This window comes from Astyanax mexicanus, chromosome 15 (genome assembly GCF_023375975.1).
Source record: "Astyanax mexicanus isolate ESR-SI-001 chromosome 15, AstMex3_surface, whole genome shotgun sequence".
Lineage (NCBI taxonomy): Eukaryota > Metazoa > Chordata > Actinopteri > Characiformes > Acestrorhamphidae > Astyanax > Astyanax mexicanus.
The window spans coordinates 23,640,518-23,657,666 of NC_064422.1; the positions used below are offsets into that span (position 1 = coordinate 23,640,518).

A 17,149-nucleotide genomic window follows, 5' to 3' on the forward strand; every position below is an offset into this window, starting at 1 on the left:
GGCTCTGGTAGCATGGCTCCTGTAGCAGTCCTGCTAAGTTTTGATCATCTTTGGGCTGATTTTTTTTTCCCAGTGTAACATGAATTTATTTTTGTAATAACTCCACTGTATTTTCGAAACCATGAGCAGTCACACTTTCATAACTTTTTTTGTACCTCAACCTTATTAATCACCGGAGTTGTGTGGCATCATGAAGTGGTTCTTGTCTTTGTTTATTATTATACAAAAGACAAAATAGAAGCTCTTAAATAGAACTCTCTTAGTGTTTAACATTTGTACCCACAGTACAGTAAGACACAATTATGGACAAACACAATAAAACTAGAAACAAACAGGATTTTTTTTAGTAAAGAAACTGACGTTGGAATGGTCTCTAATGGTATTTGGTCTAATATTATTTGCTTATTCAGCTCTGAAAAAATATGAGACCTGAATCATTGTCTCTGATTTTGATATTTATATGTGTATATATACATTGTTGTTTTATTCTATAAACAACAAACATTTCTCTCAAATTCCAAATAAAAATATTGTCATTTAGAGCGTTTATTTTCAGAAACTTAGAAATGGCTGAAATAAAATAAGATGCTTAAATATTGCAAATAAAAAAGTTTATAATAAAATGAGTTAAGAAATCAATATTTGGTGGAATAACCCTGGTTTTTAATTACAGTTTTCATGCATCTTGACAGTCTTACACACTGCTTTTTGGCAACTTAATGCAACTCCTGGTGCAAAAATTCAAGCAGTTTATCTCGGTTTGATGGCTTGTAATCATCCATATTCCTCTCGATTATATTCCAGAGGTTTTTCAATTTGGTAAAATCTTTCTCTGTTACACAGTGTGTCAGCCATTTTGTAGTGCTGTTTGAAATCTCAACAGTACATTTTGTTTCCTATATCCACCTTATTCTGCCATTCCCACCTGCAAGAGTTTGTTGTTTTTTTGTTTGTGTTAGAACAGTGGTCTCAAACATTTTAGATCATGTACCGCTCACAGTCTAAAAATACAAACTGAAAACTAAAAGTACGACCTACAAGTCGTATTAGTAGAAGACAATATGAGCACAACGTGCAATGTTGATATGCTAGATGTTAGATGCTGTTGGATCCTTATATCCAACAATTAACAATTAAATAAATGCTATTGATTTTTTGAAAATATGACATAATATGACATTAGGAGAACATAATGTTAATTTTAGAGGTATAATGTTTTTGTCATTGTCTCCAATGAAACCAGGCAAATTCTGAAGACCCAATGATTTGGACATCTCCTGGTATCGCATGTATTTTATTTCATGTAACACCAGTGGTACACATACCACAGTTTAAGAACCAATGTGTTAGAATTTCCGGTCAGTTCAGATTTCATGATTTTTGGTCGTATCGTTTTTAAAGTAAATGCAGTCTGAAGTAGCTACTGCTGTGGAGACTGATCATTATGAAGCTATGCTAACTCATTTACAGCATAGTCATCTAGCTTTCACACACAACACATAAAAAGACAGGAGTGCTGTGCAGAGCTAGCTCACTAGCTAATCTAGCTAACTTATATCAATTTCAAACCCCCTACTGTCCATTTCTCTAGGCTTAGGCTGTTTTGGTGTTGGTTTGGTAAGAGTCATATAGAGGTAAGAGCAGACATATGGGCATTTGGTTGAATGTGTTCAATTTAGCCCTGTCAACAACTATAGATGCAGCACCTGATCTGTGGAAGGTGGTGAATTTAATATATTATTTATTTTTGTGTTGTGCACAAAACTCTTTTGTTCATGTAAAAATTTCCTCATCTTCTAATTATTGTGACTAACTGATTATATTACCTATTCTGTATGCGACTTATTAAGGCGTGGAAACAAGATAATTAAGTTGTGGGGGGGCACTTATTCAGGCGTGGAAACAAGATAATTAAGTTGTGTGGGGGCGACTTATTAAGGTGTAGAAACGGCATAATTAAGTGGTGGGGGCGACTTATCAAGGCGTGGAAACGAGATAATTAAGTTGTGGGTAGGGGTGACTTATGAAGGCGTGGGAACAAGATTATTAAGTCACAGAGACAATTTATTAAGGCATGGGAACAAGATAATTAAGTCGTAAGACTGCCTTATCAAGGCAGAGGAACGGGATAATTAAGTCGCAGGAATTAATTAAATACGTTCAGTGCTTTACAGCTCTGGAAAAAATTAGAGACCTCTTAAAAATACCATTTAAATATGAGTTTCCTTGATTTAACTAAATCGAAAACCTCTGGAATATAATCAAGATAAAGATGATCACAAGCCATCAAACCAAGCTGAACTGCTTGAATTTTTGCACTTCTATGCACCAGAAGTGGCATAAAGTTATCCAAAAGCAGTGTGTAAGACTGGTGGAGGAGAACATGCTAAGATGCCTGAAAACTGTGATTCAAAAACAGGGTTATTCCAACAAATATTGATTTCTAAACTCTTATAACTTTACGAATATGAACTTGTTTTATTTGCATTATTTGAGGTCTTAGAGATCTGCGTCCTTTTTTTATTTCAGCCATTTCTCATTTGCTGCAAATAAATGCTCTAAATGACAATGTTTTATTTGAAATTTTGGAGAAATAGTGTTCGTAGTTTTTAGAATAAAACAACAATGTTTATTTTACTCAAACATATACATATAAATAGCAAAAGCAGGAAAACTGATTCAGAACCTGAAGTGGTCTCTTATTTTTATTCAGAGCTGTATATCGTGGATTTAATATGGACAGATCACTGCGGTTCATCGGGGATTCGGTTTATTGCGGTTAGATAAGCTGAGCTAGATCACCGCGGTCCATTCGCGCGGCTCCTTGAAGTGATCCGGGTCCTTTCGCTCGGTTATGAATGACATCATTTTAGTCACCACAGTGCGCTGGGATACAAAACAAGGCAGGCGGGCGGGCGGTCGGTCGGGCGGCGGGCAGGCAGGGCTCTCACTGGCTCCGTAACGCAAGTAGGTCAGTCCGAGTGGCGGCGGTTTGGAGCGGAGACTTTAGGACCCCTAAAGAGACGCGGTGAATCAACAACATCCCTCTGGAATGAACCGTCTAAAAGCCCACTGCCACCCCTCGCTCTCCAGGGTCCTGACCGTGCAGCTCCGCCACTCCTCCACCAGCACCACCACCTTCTCCGCGGCAGGTAGGGGCCGCGGGCCGGGCCGGGGTCACTCCGGGACTCTGGAGGGGGTGGGGTGGGTATGAGGTTGCGTTAGCCGGACGGAAAGCCGTCTCACGCGGCCCGGCTGAGCCGCGGATTTCTCCGGAGTCGGGAGGCTGTAGGGCGCGGCTGCACAGCCATCGCCGAGGCCGCGGAGTCCTCCTCCAGCTCGGCCTGCTGGTGGAGCTCTAACCGAGTTACGCAAACGCGCTGCGGGTCGTAAAATACACAGAAAAATGCGTTTTTACAGCAGATCCGCTTTAATTCGCAGCACTGTAGAGATTTAAACAAGGGGCAGCAGCAGTAATGAATGAGATATGTGTGTGTGTGTGTGTGTGTGTGTGTGTGTCCTGCAGTGCAGGGAGGCTGTGTGAGGGTGTGTGTGTGTGTGTGTGTGTGTAGTAAGTAGATGCTGGAAATGGAGTAACAGCAGCAGCAGCTGCTGCCCTGTGTTCAAACCACACCATCAATCATACCAAGGGTCCTTCATATGCCTACAGTAGGACTCTCCCAGTGTTCCCAGTGTTCCCAGTGTTAGCTAGCACTGCAGTAGCCTCTGAGCTCCCCTGGGGAAGAGATGTGTGGCTTATCTGCTAACCAACTAGAAAACCAGTAGGGATTGATAGAATGGTACACAGTGATCTCAGATCAGACTGTTTTGTAATGTAGCTAGGTGTGTGTAAATGTGCATAGCCTATATGTGTGTGTGTTTGTGTGCGTGTGTGTGTGTTTTGGTTGCTAGCATATAGCTAGCTAATGGGTGTGTGATGATAACCTGAATCATCAGTTCAAATATCAGCTTTTGATGTGAAATGAAAAATGTGTCTATCTAGCAGAATTAATTATTACCTACTGTTTAAAATGCCTTTTAAATTCTAGCAAAATCTCAAGCTGATGATGTTTTATTATGTACCTATTGATCTCCAAATAAGCAGAATGTTTAGGTGATGCAGATATCCGATAAAATATACCCATTATATACGAAAGAAATCAAATACTCTATATTGACAAACGTATTGGGACATCTGCTCACACAACTGATTATTCTGCAATCAAAAGACATTTAAAAAGGATGTATCATTCTATTGTAGGAGTAACATCAACTCAACTATTGGATTAGATGGAGCACAATCTTATTTAGAGAACACAGTTCGACTGTGCTTCACAGCTCATTGCTGGAGGCCTTTATACCCCTTTCTTGTCCATGCCTGGCATTAGGCATGGTGTCAATAGGTTCAGGTTTATCTGCTCCATAGATCCTAGAAAGTACTCTGCAGGGCCTAGAGGAGCTGTTTGTGGGCGTGTATGTGTGTGTGTGTGTGTGTGTGTGTGTGTGCATTTGCACATCTGTGTCAGCAATGGTTGCACCTTAATGTACCTACATGCATTCATTAGAAGGGGTGTCCACAGACTTATAGTCGTATCTATAGCACATCTATATGGACGTATAGTGTATCTATAGCACAAACTCAGGCAGAGCTACTTATTTCTATGATAAATATTTAATTGAAAAATATCAGGTTTCACTGCATCAGTGACATGCCTAATTATAGGCTTATGGGCTTCTTCTCATACTATATTACCCTACCTGTGTGAGAGGGATCCTATATAAATCACTCTGGATAAGATCATCAGCCAAATGCTGTAAATGTGAATGTAAATATAAGTAAATATAACCTCCATAGCACCTGTATACCACACTGCTGCTTAAACGCCAAATACTGCAGTTGCCCTGATGCTGACTTTAACAGTTGCTGCTATTTTCACTGTGCTGCTGCTGTTGCTGCTGACATGGAGAAATGGTCAGTGGTGGAGAATTATTCAAGGGATAATGAGACATTAATATCACTACAGCAAGTTAAATAATCCTTTTCTAATGTCTTCTAATTTCTTTTTCTTTTTTTAGATAAATGTCCCTAAAACCAATTTCAGTATTGATAAAGAAGGATATAGTAGATGCCACTTATCTTCAAAAACTTAGGATCGCTGTGGAACAAGGGTAGTTGTGCACTTGTGGGCTTCTAAAAGAGGTTCAGGTGCTCATAAGGAGCACTGGTGAGCACCTTTGTTGGAGGCGTCAATGAAACTGGACGCTCTGTGGCTTTGTACACACTAGCAGTAGAGCTGTGCGTTGACAAGTACCTTTATGATACATAGCACCATACTGGGGTATTGTGATATATTGCGATTGTTTAATTATTTTGTTCATTTTTATTTTTTTAAACTTCTAGTATAAAAACATACTTTTGTATTTTTATAAAATAGAAATTCTTATAACAGAGTATCACACTGCTATATAGTTCTATCTAGTTTAAACACAACACAAAATGAACTACAGTCTTGACATCCATCTTTAAATGTTAACTAATTATCAGAAATTAATACTGTGGTTTTGAAAATGAAAACAGTATTGCAAACCAAAATATCACAATATGATGCAATATCAGTATTTACTTACACTCCTACCTAGCAAGCTTTAGACTTCTATTATAGGTTTCTGATGACAACAACAATAATGTTCAAAATTATATCCATGTGTAATGGCACTTCTTTTGGTCTTCTTTTGCTTTAACTCCTGTAGGTTGTAAGAGAACATGCACAAATACAAACAAAATCAATGCAGAGTATGGAGACAGCCTCCTGTATTTGTATCTGTAGTTAACATCGAGCAAAAATTAGCCTTTGGCAAAGACTATTATTGGGGTAGAGTGATATGTGTGTCCAGTCAGAGAATTGAATCATTGTGCTCCATGGGGATGACAGTGTTGTTATCTATTATGCTACACCAACCGTGTACAGGGAGTATGTACCAACCGTTTATGCACTTCTCTACAGTCCTTAATGCAGTTTTTCACCATTAATACAATTCTGTTTGTGTTACAGTGGCCATTACTGCTCTTACTCAGTTCAGTTCAGTTCTTGTGCTTTTCAAAACACAATATTCATCATCATTAGCATGTATATTTTGTTCACTAATAGCTGTGCACGTGTGATACAGCTTTATTATTAAACATTGTATTTCTATTTTTTAGGCAACTTTTAGAAAGAAATCATGGAGTTACGAGTTGGAAACAAGTACCGCCTTGGGCGGAAAATCGGAAGCGGCTCGTTTGGGGACATCTACCTTGGTAACTGACTGACTGTTTATGTGGATTATATTTGACTGTTGACCATGATTGCCCAAATGTTTGCTCCTCTTATTGACTCAGTAAGCTATTGATGGTCACTGCTTTGAATGTTTTGTAAAGCATGCCCGTCACTTCTATTCGCCGCAGGTGCGAACATTACGTCAGGAGAGGAGGTGGCTATCAAGCTGGAGAGTGTGAAGACTAAGCATCCCCAGCTGCACATCGAGAGCAAATTCTACAAGATGATGCAGGGAGGAGGTGAGGCCTGAGAGAGGCAGCTTAGTTTCCTTTTCAAGAGCAGATTAGAGCAATATGGCGTGGAATACGTTTGTTTGATAAGTCTGAGCGTCTCTTCTGGTTTGTAGTGGGTATTCCTTCCATCAAGTGGTGTGGCGCAGAGGGCGATTACAACGTAATGGTGATGGAGCTGCTTGGTCCCAGTCTGGAGGATCTGTTCAACTTCTGCTCAAGGAAATTCACCCTTAAGACGGTGCTGCTTCTCGCAGACCAGATGGTAATGAGATATCCTCGAGCATGTGTCGACACCATACAAGGTCACAAAGAGAACCAACAAGTGTTCTTTAGAGTGATGCTATTAAAAGAACTTCTGTTGGTTGCTGGAAGAACATCTCAGTTAATGGTCTTTTAAACAGCTTTTGCTGTAAATTATACTTTTAATGGTGAATAACCTGAACAAAATTTAAATATGTGTGGATTAATCCATCTGGCATCCATTATCAGGCCTTAGTTAAACCTCAGTAATTCACATCATTTTGCCATTAGCTAACTCACAAGATAACACCTCACAACTTATGCATTTCCAAGTCATTCCCTAAGGTAGAGCTTCATAATAAATGTACACACTACTATCCAATTATAATGCCATTTTAAATATCAGTGTTATGTAAAGGAAGTCATTTTTAGAACAATTCTTCAAATAGAGCTGAACCTTTACATCAGGTTAATTCTCACCCCTATCTCTTTCAAACATGAACATTTACAGAAAACAATTGAATTTATTCCAAAACCTAAAACCCTTCTTAATAAACAGATTAAACATAATAACAAAAACCTAAATATTATTTCTAAGAACACAAATCTATGCTGTTTTTTATCATCTAGCATGTTTACTTATTTATCTTTTAACATATCATATTATACAGTGTATCCTGTATAAACACAAATAAAAGGGCCCTTTGAGGGCCCTTTGAGGAATGCCATAAAAATTATATAGCGTGTGTACTCTTAATTAAAGGTTGGCAATATAACCCTAAAATATTTTTTTTACAAAATATTTAAATAAAAATATTCTTTTTCATGTTTTTAAATATTTTTAAACATTCAGAAGAAACAATGAAATCTGCAAACTTTTGTCTGTTTTGTGAACAACATTAGTTTATCGAGATTTTATATAAAATAATAATGTAACAAAAAACACACTTGAAGAATAGAACTAAAGGTTTAAGGAATCTTAACCTAATGTTAAACCCAATCAAGGTCTTTATGAAACCTTTACATTATGTAAATGTTGGCCAAACAAAGAACCCATTTTTGAATGTTTTTTATCCAGCTGCCCTTTACACTGACTGAATATTTCATGATGAATAGATCGATAGAAAAGGTCCGCAATTCCTTGGACTGCAGTCGTTTTATGTAAATGTACATCAAATTTAAGCATGGTTGTCTTTATTCCTTTATATTAGTTACCATCTTCCATTTGTTCTCTTTCTCAGTACTTTAATTATTTATTTATGTATTCATTTATTTTCTGATTATTCACTGATGTTCTTATCCCTCTCTCTTCAGATCAGCCGTATTGAATACATCCACTCCAAGAATTTCATTCACAGAGACATCAAACCTGATAACTTCTTGATGGGCCTCGGCAAGAAGGGCAATCTGGTCTATATCATTGACTTCGGCCTGGCCAAGAAGTACCGCGACGCTCGCACACATCAGCACATTCCCTACCGTGAGAATAAGAACCTGACTGGCACCGCCCGCTACGCCTCTATTAACACTCACCTGGGCATCGGTAAGAGCGGTCAGAACTTGGGTGTTTAAATGTCAGGGTCAGTCCAGTTCTTTAAGAAGTGATTTAGTGAATCACTGAATCTGTTCGTTAGCTTTAGAAATATGGTGAATATACTAAAGTGACCAGAGGAGCAGTTCAGACTGGGGATGTCCTGATCTAATCCAGTGGAGTAGCATCAGGTTAATCCAGGTATATTTTACCAGATTATAGCATTGGCTACATGAAGCCTGATCCACTTCCAGTCACTTTGTTGTTTCTTTTTTTGTACTCCAACTTTAGGCAAAATTCCACTACTACACTGTGTAACTTTGGTGAAGCTGCATGAGAACTTAGTGAAACACTGTATTACCTGAATCATATTTGTGTAAAATCGTGTAATATCACTCTACCATCTCAGACTACATGCTTCTTTCACTTTCAGTGATTGTTCTGATTGTTCTGTATGTACTTGTCAATAAATGCATGTGTACAGCTCTCTGCAAGGGGATGCTCAAAGTGTTTTTGTACAGTATATAAAGCTTATACACACGTTTACTATAACAGTTAATTATGACTGATATTAACTTTCTTAAATCGAGTATATCTGAACCACTGGATGTGTCTGTGCTCGTGCTTATTACCTCCCATCTCTTCACTGTTGTTACAGAGCAGTCTCGGCGGGATGACCTGGAGTCTCTTGGTTATGTGCTCATGTACTTCAACCTGGGCTCTCTACCCTGGCAAGGCCTGAAAGCCGCCACCAAACGTCAGAAATACGAGCGCATCAGTGAGAAGAAGATGTCTACCCCTATTGAAGTGCTTTGCAAGGGCTATCCATGTAAGTACAGACACAGATAAGGAATCACCTTAAAAAAGAGTAAAGCTTAATAAAAGCTTATCGGCTTAGACGTGTGATTTAAGTCCAAAGCTTTACATAGCATTACACAGAACTTTTACATATAGAGATTCTTTAAACGACATCAGTCCTAAGTGGATGGAAATTTAAGGGGGTGTAATTGGCCTTGCTCTCTCTGGGTGGGTCCCTCTCCCCCAACACTCAGTGTGATATCAGAGGAAGGACATGATAACCTTCACCCTTCCAGTGCTGGCAGCATTATGTGATATACAGATATACAGTACTTTAGAGTAGTCAGAAATAAGTTGAAAGGTGTTTTGAGTGTTTTAAAAAAACTGCCTGTCCCCACTAAAAACTGATTGACTGTCTCACAGACTGTTTGCAAAGAAGATGCCAATCAGAACCCTCTATGTTTTGCATGCGCTTCATGAATGTGCACATGGAGGGATCGCCTTTCTCTCCCTCTCTTTCACAAATGCGATTGGGGAAAAAAGTCTATGTTGCCTGCGTGCACATCTTGGGCCACTCAGTCTAGATTCTGGGAGATTTTATCTGATCTGCAGCCATCAGGGAGCCATTATTGATATGCGGTAAACAATATCAGTATCAGTAGACACAGCTTTGCTGTAAACAGCTGTAAATAAGGTTAAATAGCTTTTTGAAATGTTGAGTATATATGGAATTGAGTATATATAGTTACTTTATCTTCAGTGTTCACAGCAGTAGCTACTTTCTACTGCATTTACTTTGAATTAAATGCAACCATAAACCACCTAATTTTAACTGAGTGAACATCCTTACACAAACGCAGAGAACTTGAAGCAGAATATGGTGGGTTACATATCAATTTCAGCGATTTTGAATTGACCTGTTTTACAGCTCTTACAGTCAGTTTTGGTTCTCCTGGATATTCCTTTCAGTAAAGAGACACATTTTGTTAATTCTGAAGGTATATTTTAGGCTCTGTCCCATGTAATTTGCAATAGTGTTGGTGTTTTGACGAGCCATTAATTGAAATGTTTTAACAAAAAAGTGATTATTTTAAGGCAGCAATCTGAACACTTATGTTCATTTTTAAATACTCAGTTTCAGTTTTCTAGGCTTCAATAAATGCCTTGATTTTGATATCTTTGCTTGCTCCGAGCTTTTCCTGTTTCTGCCTTTCTGGTTACACACTTAATTCTTCTTCTGTGCTTCTCCTGCAGCTGAGTTCTCCACGTACATGAACTTCTGCCGCTCCCTGCGATTTGATGATAAGCCCGATTACTCCTACCTGAGACAGCTGTTCAGAAACCTCTTCCACAGACAGGGTTTCTCCTATGACTACGTCTTCGACTGGAACATGTTGAAATTCGTATGTAACACTTATTTACTTACAATGACTTTAAAATAAGCTTGATAATTGTGATGAAAAAGACAGAAATCTTTGGTTTTATTTTTACATCAGTGTTAAAAGTGTATGCCGCTGCTTAATTTATACTAATGTTTGTAGTTTTTGTCATTTTATGTACAGAAGTAATTAATATTATATTAATATTATATTAATATTTTATTAAATATTATTATATTAAATATTATATTAAAGTAGATTTCACAGAATTTATTGTTACATAAGTTACATCGTGCAGTGGATCACTAAAGAGATATTTGTTATCTGATCTTTAATACTTTAGTTTAGAATCACCAGTGTAGGACAAAAACATTATATTTTTACTTTTACATCTATTGAATTTAGGCACGTTTTTTCTTCTTTTGTAAAAGTTACATATATAAGTTTATTTAACAAAATTTGCCAGTAAAACTGCACGAATAGACATTTTCATTTAAGTTATAATTAGAACAGTTATTTAAAATGATTACTAGCCAGAGTTTATGTGCAGCTCTGAAAAAAATAAAAGACAACTTAATAATGATTATTTTATTTTATTTTACCAAATTAAAAACCTTTGGAATATAATCAAGAGGAAGATGGGTAATCTGCTTGAAACTGCTTGAAAGTTTGCACCAGAAGTGGCATAAAGTTATCCAAAAGCAGTGTGTAAGACTGGTGGAGGAGAACATGCCAAGATGCATGAAAACTGTAACTTAAAACCAGGGTTATTTAACCAAATATTGATTTCTGAACCCTTAAAACCTTATGAATATGAACTTGCTTTTGATTGTATTATTTGAGGTCTGAAAGCTCTGCATCCTTTTTGTTATTTCAGCCATTTCTCATTTCCTGCAAATAAATGCTCTAAAGGACAATATTTTTTTATTTGGAATTTGGGAGAAATGTTGTTTGTAGTTTATAAAATAAAACAACAATGTTCATTTTACTCAAACATATACCTATAAATAGCAAAATCAGTGACACTGATTCAGAAACTGAAGTGGTTTCTTAATTTTTTCCAGAGTTACACCATTCTAAACCATTGCAAAACAAATGTTTTGGATTTTGGATCCCAGCTAGACAAATTGTAACATTCCAAAAACTAAAACATTAAAACATTGCCATGTTTTCTGGATGTTCTTAGAACATTTTCATTGAATGTTATTAAATACATGCGGCTCTGTATTTGATTTGAATGAAAATGTTCTAAGAACATCCAGAAAACTTGACAGATTGAAATTTCTAAGAACGTTAATCGTAACCTTCACCAAAAACGGTTTGCTGGGAGTTTAGGCCCAGTGTTTGTTAGCAACATTAGCCAGTAATCTTCTGTGGTGAACTAAAGGTGCAGAACATCTTGACAGGCTAATTGTGTCTGGGGTCAGTTCATGGTACTGTAAATCCTATTAATTAGATTTTTTGCTAAACTACTCCACCAAACTAAGAATCACTGATGCTTACATCAACACCTTCCTTCTGTTACAGGGATCCAGCAGGACGGCAGAGGAGAAAGAGAAGGAACAGAGAGGAGGAGAGGGGGAGGAAAGGGATGAGAGAACCGGAGGGCCTCAGGGTTCTGCTGCCCGCGCTCTGCCATCTGGCCCCAATGTGCCAGCACCCAACAGAGTCCGTAACGGTCCTGACCCGGCCGGCTCTGCTCCAGCCTCACGTGTCCCGCAGTCTGGTGAGCCGCACACTCACAAGATCTTATTTCATCTCAAATGTGAACACCATGAATGTGTTGTGGTTATTAGCATGTATTAGCTACATACATGAATTAACAACAGGTTATGTTTGTGCTTCCTCTTTCTATGTAGGAATAACTATTACTAGCAAATATTAAAGTTTAACTTCAAAACAAAAAGCACAATATAGCTTAATGGGAGTTTGATTCTAGTGGGAAGTTGGAAATCGGCATAACACCACAAGTTCTGCAAAACTGCAATATAGTAAAACATATCTGGATACGTCCTTCTCTTTACAGCATTACAGTAGATGGACTATCAACATGGTTTTAAAGCTGTTTTAATGTAAAAATGCTGCATAATGGTGCTGAAAACATTTCCACACTCTGAGATGACTTCATTGGAGTGAATCATCTGGTCATGACCGGAATAGATTATGTAATATGTGTTGTTTGAGGGTCTGCGAGCTGATGTCACTGGGGTGTTGTGTGTTTCTTTCTCTTCCAGGGAACGCATCTCCCAGAGCAGGGCGGGGGGCTGAGCGGGAGAGGAGAGTGTGTCTGCGCCTTCACCGGGGGGCTCCAGCTAACGCCTCCCCTGATCTCCCACTGCGCCATGATCAGATACGCATCACACCCCCACAGGTACACACACACAAACGCACACCAACACACTCTAACCCAGCCTGCAGCGTGCGTTTACTCTACCTCACTCCCCCGCCATCGCAACAGACACTAGTTTTGCATTTGACAGATCTGTCCAGGGTTGATTCTGTCATCAGGACATTGCGGGATTCAGTCTTGATTCCAGGGATGCCACATCCAACTGTGGCCGGGAGTCCCAGAAAGAATAATTGGCCACACTCTCTCTGAGGGTGGGTAGGATGGCTCTTCTTCGCCATCTTTTACTCAGTGCGCTGCTGGTCAGAGTGGGCGTCTGTTAGCTGATGTAACAGAACTGACAGTTATGCTTCTTTCACATGTAGCCAGGCTGCAGTGCCTCAAATCTGCCTCAAATCTGATTTGTTTAGGACTGTGTAGTCATAGACATGGTCTAGTCATAGACATGAGCCAATTTGGCAGTGTTTACACTGAAGGACAAATCTGATTAGTTTTGCAAATCACATCTGTTGACGTGACTGTCCACACTGTTATTTGCAAGTGATCAGATCGGATTTGTGTGTCCAGATTTCAACAAACCTAGCTGCATGGGTTGCTGAAGTAACAAAGTCGGTGTCAGTAACTTCTACTTCTGTGTTAAACCTACGCCGTAGCCTACATGTCCCTGTTTCATAGGATACACATAGCCGTGTACCCTGCACCATAGCCTGTCCCACACCTCCCCATAAATGTAACTCCGACAAACCAAGTCTCCCTGAAGCTGCGGGAGTCTCCGCATTTCGGTAGTGGCTCCCTGATGCCCGCCAGTCACATATAATCTCCCGGAATTCAGAAGGAGTGCCCCAAGCAGTGGCGGAGCGCGGTGGGAAAGTAATGACAGGACGCTGACGATTTTAAAACGCATCTCACCCCCTCTTTTCCGGACTGTAAAGGCAGTTACCTCAAACAAAAGCAGGATAAACTCTTTTTTTGCATATGTACAGGACATACATAGAATTGAAATTACGTTACTCTCCTTCCCAATTTTACAGCAAGTACAGATAATAGATATAATAAAGGAGAATGGGAGACACTATGTGTACAATACAGCAGGGACACAAATAGACATACATGAGACAAAAACAAGGTGCAGTGGTGTGGGGGAGGAATAGATATATAAATATAAGTAAATAAGTAAAAATAGATATATAATTATAATATAAAAGAGTGGGAGACACTATATGTTCAATACAGCAAGACACAATAAACATACATAAGACAATAGTGCAATATTGATGGTGATTGAGATCGAATGACAGTAAAAATAGTAAATAACAGTAGTGCAAATACGGTATATGGTATATAGCTTAAGGCTGGTAAAGTGAATGGGTGCGTAAGTCCTTAAAGTTCACAGTTTAATTAAGTGGAATTAAAGTGTGTATGACAGTGCAAGTATATCAGTAGTGCAGGTGTTGTGTAGTGCAAGTCCGTTTGGAAGGGACCAGTACTTTGTGCATTGTAGTGCAGAGTTTCAATACTTTATTAGTGTTAGCTCCACAAGTAACTGTACCTGTAAAGATTTTCTCCTTGCTGCGACTACAAGACCAAGTTGCCTAGTTCCACTGATAGCCTGCATGCTCATGTTATAATAGTGCCTCCACTATGTTTCAAAGATCAGGTGATATTGTTCCAAATCATGAGTTTCAATGTTTATTTGTCATTAGCACATTACACCTCAGGACATAGAAATGCTTATGGTGAAGCTATGATAACAAATATATGCCAAGGTTATATAAATATACAGCATTAACAGAAAAATATACTAAATATGTAGAACCCTCTCTTTACTTTACTATACTTATAGGCCACACATTGCCCTGAAACTGCTTATTAATTAAGTATCCACTTACTTTTGAACCTGTTAAACATCTTTTTCTCTTTTACTTTATCTCTGTTTCTCAGGTCAGTGTGCCGTTTGAGCACATGGGGAAGTGAGCTTGGATCTTCTGTCATTTATTCTTTTCTAGGAGGTGGGTCATAATCAGAATAATTATTATCATCATAACTTTAGGATTTTATGTAAAATAACTGAAGAAAATTAGAAATTTTAACCAAATTTGTGCTTCAAATTTAGGTTTTTGATGAAAGTGCATTGTTTCTTGTCTCTTTAACAGGATTTAAACAAACAACTCCCCTAAAGCATTTGTATTCATCTTTCTATATAAGTCAGTGGGGGCGAGGAAACAGAAGTTGGGGAGAGGGGCAGAAAGTAAGTAACTTCTCTGTTGCAATGGACAAAGAGATCCACAACCCGGCTGCTCTGGAATGCTGAAGGTTTCTGGGGGATTTGGATGATGAGACATAAATGGTGAACTGGCATGACTCAACTATGGACAAGAGAAGTTTGGATCACAAGTCTCAGGCATAGAAATGATTACTGGAAATGAAAACTTTTTGCCCACAATGTGACTGTTATTCCTGTGTGGTCTGAAGAACAGATGCTACGAAAGACATGGAATAACTTCTTGGATTGTTCAAATTGATTGTTTATTAAGTGTGAGTCCAAATAAATGTATCACTCGCACTCTTACTTTTAACGCACACAGAAGTGTTGTACGTTGTCATACATGCTGATGTAGATGGTTTAGTGGAAAGCATCATTTTTTTTATGTTTGAACATATCGTATGCACAAGCTAAGAATCTTAACAGTGCGTTCAGTCGAACTTTCAGTGGTCGCTTTATTAGCTGGAGATTGGACTAATCATGCAGCGAAACATTAAAGAAAAAATTCTCCATTTGCATAGCATGGACTGACATTTACTGACATTTACCAAGATGTTAACCAGACCAGAGGTTACAGTCAACCGAACTAAAAATCAAAATAACATCCCAAACATCACTGCTGGCCTATATGTCTATATGTCAGATCCATAGAAATATATATGGCATATAAAGTGGAGTTAATCTAAAGAGGTATGTACTGGCATGTTTGGCCATGGGACCCAGATTTATAAATAAATTAATATGTTACAATAATCTGATAAACTGATGAGTTGTTCTGGAAAACACAGAAGTTAGTGGTTTCCAGCCTTGCACAACCCCTACACTATAATTTTCAGTGTTTTCATGATCTAATACAACCTCTCCAACTTATAAAACTTAGGAATACTTTGTAATTTAGCTAATTAGTTGGAAAGATGTGTTAGAGCATTAATGTGCAGAATGGGTCACTGAATGTGCATACTTGGAAACCACTGATGGAAGTTTAAACTTGCATTTTTCTGCAATATTAAAGTCATTCAGAGTGTATAAACAAGTCATTCAGATTTATTCTCTATTAGTTCTGAAATAAGGCTTTGGCCTAAAATGTATTTTTAAGGAGAATACAAATTTTCATATACAGTTTGTGCATGCTTCTCAAAACAGGCAAAATGCATCTAAAATATTTAATTGATTAAATATTTAATATTATTAAAAATAGAAAACATTCTACTGTAAAATCTACTAGGCCACCATTTTTGTTGCACCACAGATTAAACTAGAATATCACCCCAGAGAAGAAGTACACCAAATGTCTTATTTCCAGCAGTGTCACAACAGAAACTCTGCTCTTAAGGGACTTTAATCTATTTTTTTCCTACAGTATGTATATCTATATGTATATTATGATATATACATCTTCATTTGGCTTACACATGACTGTCATTTGTAATAGTGCTTGACATGACTTTTAAACATTATACATTATTTTTTCAGCATTTCATATTTACAGTCAGAGTTCATTTAAAATACATTTGCATATGGTCTTCAAAACAGCCACTTTACAGGAGAGAGGGAAAATGTAACTTTGAATAGAAGTCAATGTAAAAAAAAAAGTTTATTTCAGGTATTTTTTTGAGAATTTCTATTGGTCCATTCATCAAGAAATTTTGACACAGTGTAAAATCCACAAAAACAGAGATATAAAAATACAAAAATAAGGTAATATCATGCAGTAGTACAATTTGATATAAAAAATAGAAACATACAAATTTTCAACAGCACATAAAACCCAGGTTCCAACCAACACTGCAGTTTAAAGAAATTCGATAGAATTTATTTTCCCCACAATTCATTAATTAATTCACCTGAATGACTTTATCATCTTAATGATTGTCTTATTCAGAAATTCAGAGATGATGAGTAAAATGATAAATGATGTTGGTGTACTCCCTCTTTAACAGAGTTTAATAAAGACTTTCAGCAGTATTAGCCCTGTGAGGACTCTTATTTTGAAGGTGTGGAGGAGGAGGGGTCCATTTTGGGGATTGTGTGTGTGTGTGTG

The 17,149-nt window shown here is 37.9% G+C and overlaps 1 protein-coding gene across 1 annotated transcript; it reads left to right on the plus strand.

The window, feature by feature from the left end:
• Positions 1 to 2,871: 2,871 nt before the first annotated feature.
• On the plus strand, positions 2,872 to 17,073 carry csnk1e (casein kinase 1, epsilon). The gene is made up of 11 exons (XM_007251255.4): positions 2,872 to 3,152; positions 6,203 to 6,298; positions 6,446 to 6,556; positions 6,664 to 6,812; positions 8,105 to 8,333; positions 8,980 to 9,150; positions 10,374 to 10,522; positions 12,026 to 12,224; positions 12,733 to 12,869; positions 14,787 to 14,854; positions 14,999 to 17,073. Exons 2-10 carry the CDS (start codon positions 6,223 to 6,225, stop codon positions 14,817 to 14,819), a joined length of 1,254 nt encoding a protein of 417 aa, XP_007251317.1. The 5' UTR covers positions 2,872 to 3,152; positions 6,203 to 6,222; the 3' UTR covers positions 14,820 to 14,854; positions 14,999 to 17,073.
• The last annotated feature ends 76 nt before the right edge of the window (positions 17,074 to 17,149 follow it).